Source organism: Pyxicephalus adspersus, chromosome 8 (genome assembly GCF_032062135.1).
Source record: "Pyxicephalus adspersus chromosome 8, UCB_Pads_2.0, whole genome shotgun sequence".
In the NCBI taxonomy this organism is placed as follows: Eukaryota; Metazoa; Chordata; class Amphibia; order Anura; family Pyxicephalidae; genus Pyxicephalus; species Pyxicephalus adspersus.
Window position 1 is genome coordinate 35,511,420 of NC_092865.1, and position 6,108 is coordinate 35,517,527.

Sequence of the window (6,108 nt, forward strand, 5' to 3'; positions counted from 1 at the left end):
GCTACTGTATTTTTGTCATCCCTATTAAATCTGTTATGTGGCACACATACACTCATATATAATATTTTATTGTTTAAGAGTTTCTGGGTTTGTGTTATAGCGGCCTTGAAAATGGGACCTCTGTATGGGTTAAGCTGCTCAGTCCCCCACTGACACTTACAAAACTGAGGACCCTAAGCTTGTGAATGCTCACTGTATTACCCCTGCAGCCATAGAAGTATGCAAAAAAGCAATCAAGGTTCGGAATTTGAACACCCACTATAAATACATTTGCAATTTAAAGAGGTGGTACTGATAAATATAGTACTTGTATATTACATGCATGTGACTTACAACAGTCTTTAAATTTCCTCTATTTGTTCACAATCACACCACCTTTGCTCAGCCTATTCCACTTTTTTACAGACCTTACAGTGAAGAATCCCTTTTTTTCCATCTCTTTTTTTTCCATTTACTTTAAAAATGTTGATACTGATAAATTAATTATTCTGACAGTTATACTTTATTTTAAAATATTTTCCCATTTTAGGCTCAAGACAAATCCCAACATCCTATGGGGATGTAGATGTGTGTTAAAGAAATACTTTTGTTAAGGAAACCTGCTGCTCTCTGCCCAAATGTTGTCAATGGAAAGTAGGTTCACATTCTAATATGAAAGTGACCCAAAGCAAAAATGACTACAGAGTGGCTGTAGAAGAAAAAAGTTAAAGGTCCTTGCTAGCCTAGTCAGTCCTTATTTAAACCCTATAGAAAAGCTGTAAAATGATGTTCAGTCCACCAACAGTCACCATTCAATTTGACTGAGCTTGAACAAGAACAATTATGTAAAGAAGATTAAGAAGGAAATATTGCTCAGTCTTGGTCTGGTATGTTGGTAAAGTGTGTCAACAGAGGCCAAAAATGGTTTCACAAAATACTGACATGGGATGACCTATTATCCATCTAGATAAGATTTCAAAAAATGTAGCATATTTTCTCTTCTTAGATGTTTACATCTTTGTGCCTCTAAAGGCAACATACTTTACTGAATATATGACAAAAATGACCTTGGGTATATATTTTTGCAATCAAATCTAATGAAAATAAAGATTTGTTGTATTTGAAAACAGTAAGTATAATCCTACATTTGTTACCACTTCAGATTCATAACTTTAAAATCTGGTGTTCCAGATTCAATCCAATGAAAGTACCTCCTCATGGAGTATGTTGGTGAAACATGTCCTGCATTAAATTAAGTATCTGGTGTTCTCTTAGCTAATGGTGTGTATGTGTGTAACCATGCCAAAATCAGAGAAATGTTTTAAAGTCCTCAGAAAAAAAAAATTTGAATGTCCGTGAGCCTGGCAAGGAATTTTAAATGACAAACTAATTACTAAACTGTAATGCAAATATTCTGCAAGTTTTGTAGACTGCCAATGATTTCCAATTTGTCAGGGCCTGACCTTCTCAGAAAAATCATACCAGGAGCTAACTGATGATAATCGAAGTCTCCAAAAAAGACCTTAAATGGTATCCGGGGGGATCTGTACAAAACTTTTGAATCCATTATGTCAAAGTAGTTTGCTTCTTCATGGCCTTGGCAGCTTAAAGGGATTGAGTAAATTTTGAATTCTGTATGATGACATCGAATTGCAATGAAAGAGAATGTGAGCTTCTGTCCCAAAATAAAACCCTAGAAATAGATAACTAAACAAGATTATTCATAAAACACTAAACGTTCCAACAAAGTTTGGATATATGGGGGAAGATGACTATATACTGTCTCTAAGCCAATGAAAATGTTGGGATATTTGAAACAGCAAAGTTGACGTTCATATGTGGGCTTAAAAAGTGTTTAAAGGGCATCCAAAGATAGGGACCTATACCATTTTTTTCAAATCTAATGGGAATGTCTGTAAGGCAAAGTGTCTTAAACATGTGCCATGAACTACTTACTGTATATTCCCCATAATCCTAATTACAGGAGGAAGCTTCTGTGCTCTCATAGCCTGACAAATGCTAACCAAATCCCTCTACCTGACTTCTACATAAACCAATATTAAAATGTTATAAAACAATATATTCATTTAAAGATGTGGTGTACCAGGGCAGGGTAATGGAAAAACATCTAATGCATTAACCCAGACATACTGTTATATAAGTGAATCCTTGTACCTAAAATATACAGTGATTGAACAGGTACACTAAACATCTAAAATAAACAAGCATCCTCAAGGTAACGGCACTTTCAAATGTCAGTCACTTTTATGTAACAGTGAGAATTTTTTTGTATACGCTCACCTGCCATTCCTAGGTGCATTTTGCAGGTGTTCACTTTACGTCAAGCTTTGTAGATAACTACAGGGTATAAATTGGGAGCAAGTAAAGCCTAGGTACTTTAGAATCCAAAATGAAGCTCCTACTACTTTTTGCCTTTGTGGGGCTTTGCGCTGCCCAATACAATTCAAACTTCAGGGCTGGCAGGACTTCTATGGTCCACTTGTTTGAATGGCGCTGGTCAGATATTGCTGCAGAATGTGAGAGATATTTGGCTCCCAATGGATTTGGTGGTGTACAGGTAAGCGCTTCTTAAACAGCTTCAATTATTCTGTAAGGCCTTAGACAAACAAGTTTTACCTTATAGAACAACAGTGTCTACAGAAAACATTTGTAAAGCACTTAAAGAACTGGAAATCTACAAGCTGCTTAGTTAAAGCCATTAAAAAGAGCTTCAGTTCCAAAATAGTTGTTAAATCTAGATTGAAATAAATGTGCAGATTTGTTGTTACAAGTACCGCTAACTATCAGGCTTTCAACAAGCTTCATGTAATGTGGAAGTTAGTACTAGCAACTTGTTTAAATTGACTGTCAGCTCTTTTATTTGGATATGTGTATAACCTTCAGAAGCTGGTGTTACACAGTGATTTAAAGACTTCAACAAATTCTTTGCATAAGTTCACTGTACATGCTGATTTTATACAACTTAAGGTCATGTGAATACGGCCTATGACTTTTTATTGTTATTATTAATAATAATAATAATAATAATAATAATAATACTATGACACCTTCAACTGGGCAAAAAGAAAAACATGTTTTTTTCTGCCTTTTGGCTTTTTATTATAACATTCCTTAAATAAGCCATAAACCATTGAGACTAACAATAAATCTAAAGATAATGCAGTGTTTTAAGATTTTCATGAAGATATTACCAAAGGTCAAAATTGCATAGTTTATCATTATGGATAATCCTATTTGGTGTGATCACAGGATCACAAGTAATAGCATATGTAATTATTTGCCATTCTGACTTCATATTTTTCTATGAATCTGAAAGTCTAAAGCTTATAGCACTGTACTGCTCTAGGGTCAGTAAACAATGATACTGTGTAAATACTAGAACCAGTTATCTTCTGGTGTTAAGTTACCTTTGTTTCCTTGGGTTAAGATTTGTAGGTCTTTTGGGAAAAAATATTATATGACATGGAATTTAGAGCTGAATCATACATATATACAGTACATGTATTGTATTTGTATCTGTAAGATTTAAATAAAATAAAAAACCCTTTTAACTGCTAATATTTCTTTACAGATCTCCCCACCAAATGAAAATATCGTTATTTCCAATCCCTGGAGACCATGGTATGAGAGATACCAGCCAGTCAGCTACAAGCTCTGCTCCAGATCTGGTACTGAGGCACAGTTCAGAGACATGGTCACCAGATGTAACAATGTTGGGGTATGAACTTTAGCATCACCTATATATTATTTTTACATTTTGTATTTTATGTTATTTTTACGCATTAATGAGAATACAATATTAAGCATAGCTTAGCAAAATATGCCTTACGTGAATATTTTTATGAACTCTTTTCAATCATTCCATCTCCAAAGTTTGTTTTAAATTAAAAAACAAATACCAATGGATCAAAGCACACTTTCTTGTTACATCCTTCTTGACTACATTTGTCAACAGATAAAAATCAAATAGGCTTGTCGAATATAAATATTATGAATATTTGAAGTAGGTGAATAAACACCACCTACCTAGTTAAATGTGCTTAATAAAATAAATACTTAAAATATTAGTCAATGTTGGAGTAACCAAATGAGCAGTAACCCCCTAAGAAAAACAGAAGTGATCTTTACTGTTTGATTTCCAATATGGAATCTAAAATCATATTGTGCTGTTAGTTTAATCATGGGAGATTTCAACCACCCTGACATTGACTGGTGTAATGGCACTACAAGACCAGCAAAAGGTACAGTTTATAGAAGCCCTAACTAGAAATTATACTTTGCTGGACTTAGTTCTTTCTAACAATGCAGAGCTTATAACAAATGTGCATGTAAAATAGAGAGTTTGATAAAGAACCACATATAGGAGTTTCTGCTAGAAAATAATATTATAAGTGATAGCATGGCTTCAATAAAGACCGAAGTTGTCAAACAAATTTATTCTCTTTTTATGAGGAAGTAAACAGGTAGACAATGGAGTAGCAGTTGATATAGTGTACTTGGACTTTGCTACAGCATTTCACACTGTACCCCACAGACAGTTATATTTGCAAGTTAGGGTCAATAGGTTTAGTCAAACAATCAAATCAATCAATTAGTCAATCAATTAGTCAATCAATCAAAAGTCAATCTGTAAATGGATAGAAAACTGGCTTAAAGATTACATCCAGAGAGTTGTAATTAACCCCAGGGTTCAGTGTTGGGACCTTTACTATTTACCATCTTTATAAATGATATAGAGTTTGGGATTAAAACCTTCCTCTGGACCAACTATGTCTTATAGGGTTTTATATCTGGGATATGTTTATTTCCCTAGTGGTTGAACTTGGTGAACTTATGTCTTTTTTCAACCTAACCTACTATGTAACTATGTAAAAAAAAAGACGGTGGAGCTAACACAATGCATTATTAATATAAGTGTTTCTCTGTTCAAATGCATTTTTATTATGTTTTGGAAAATATTAATAACAAATTCTTACTATTTAGGTATATATCTATGTTGATGCCATCATCAATCACATGTGTGGATCAGGCGGTGGTGCAGGAACACACTCAACGTGTGGTAGCTATTTTAACGCTGGAACCAAAGATTTCTCCGCAGTACCTTATTCTAACCTGGATTTCAATGATGGCAAGTGCTATACTTCAAATGGTGAAATCCAGAACTATGGAGATGTTAACCAGGTATAATATTGTGTTTTCCCTGAAACAGTAGTCATTATTTTCAAAAACTATTTTATAAAATTTGTAGTACCTCCTTGCATATGAGCATCCTTAATAGGAAACAAATAACAGCATTCTGTAGATGGCTTACATAGGTTTTATAGAACTTAAGGTGTGTTGTTTAATAACAGAGCAGCACACTTTTACCCACATTTTAAAATGACTACAAAATTTCCAGATTTTTTAATTATTATCTAATATTGTTACATCAGTATCTTCTATTACACAAACAAACTTGTTATAAACTTTCTAAAGGCTAAGAAAAAACTACAAAAATCAGATTATGAATTAGTTTATGTTGCCTCAGTCATGCCATATGTCTAAGTAATCTCTGATTTATGGTTGATGTTTCCATAGATATTTATTACATTGTTAAAGATTTGATATATGTTTGTAACAGACTGGATACCAGTTATTTAAAGGGACTTTAAATTCATGCCACTAATACAGGTCAGGAACTGCAGACTTGTGGGCCTCTTGGACTTGGCACTGGAAAAGGATTATGTTCGTGGAAAGATTGCTGCTTACCTAAACAACCTGATCAGCATTGGTGTTGCTGGATTTAGACTGGATGCCGCTAAACACATGTGGCCTGGAGACATCTATAACATTATTAGCAGACTGACTAGCCTGAACACTAAATGGTTCCCTAGTGGTACACGTCCTTTCATCTTCCAGGAGGTACAATTATGACTTTGCATAATAGAATATTAATACAATATTTTATAGAGTATTAGATTATTGCCAGTTTATAATGCATGATAACTAATTTAGAGAGGCTTTTTAGATATCTGTCCACTGTGACACTATGAACAAGGCACTTGGTGATCTATCACTATTACATATTGATATTTTAAATGCATTTTTACAGCTGTAAATTACATACTG

At 33.9% G+C, this 6,108-nt stretch overlaps 1 protein-coding gene across 1 annotated transcript in view; it reads left to right on the plus strand.

Annotated features, from left to right (window-relative positions):
• The first annotated feature begins 2,389 nt into the window (after nucleotides 1–2,389).
• LOC140337228 (alpha-amylase-like) overlaps nucleotides 2,390–6,108 on the plus strand; it is a 6,333-nt gene continuing 2,614 nt past the window's right edge. The window contains exons 1-4 of the mRNA XM_072420856.1: nucleotides 2,390–2,557; nucleotides 3,572–3,718; nucleotides 4,984–5,181; nucleotides 5,671–5,901. Coding sequence (XP_072276957.1) covers nucleotides 2,390–2,557; nucleotides 3,572–3,718; nucleotides 4,984–5,181; nucleotides 5,671–5,901 — 744 coding nt within the window. The remainder of the gene's footprint in view (nucleotides 2,558–3,571; nucleotides 3,719–4,983; nucleotides 5,182–5,670; nucleotides 5,902–6,108) is intronic.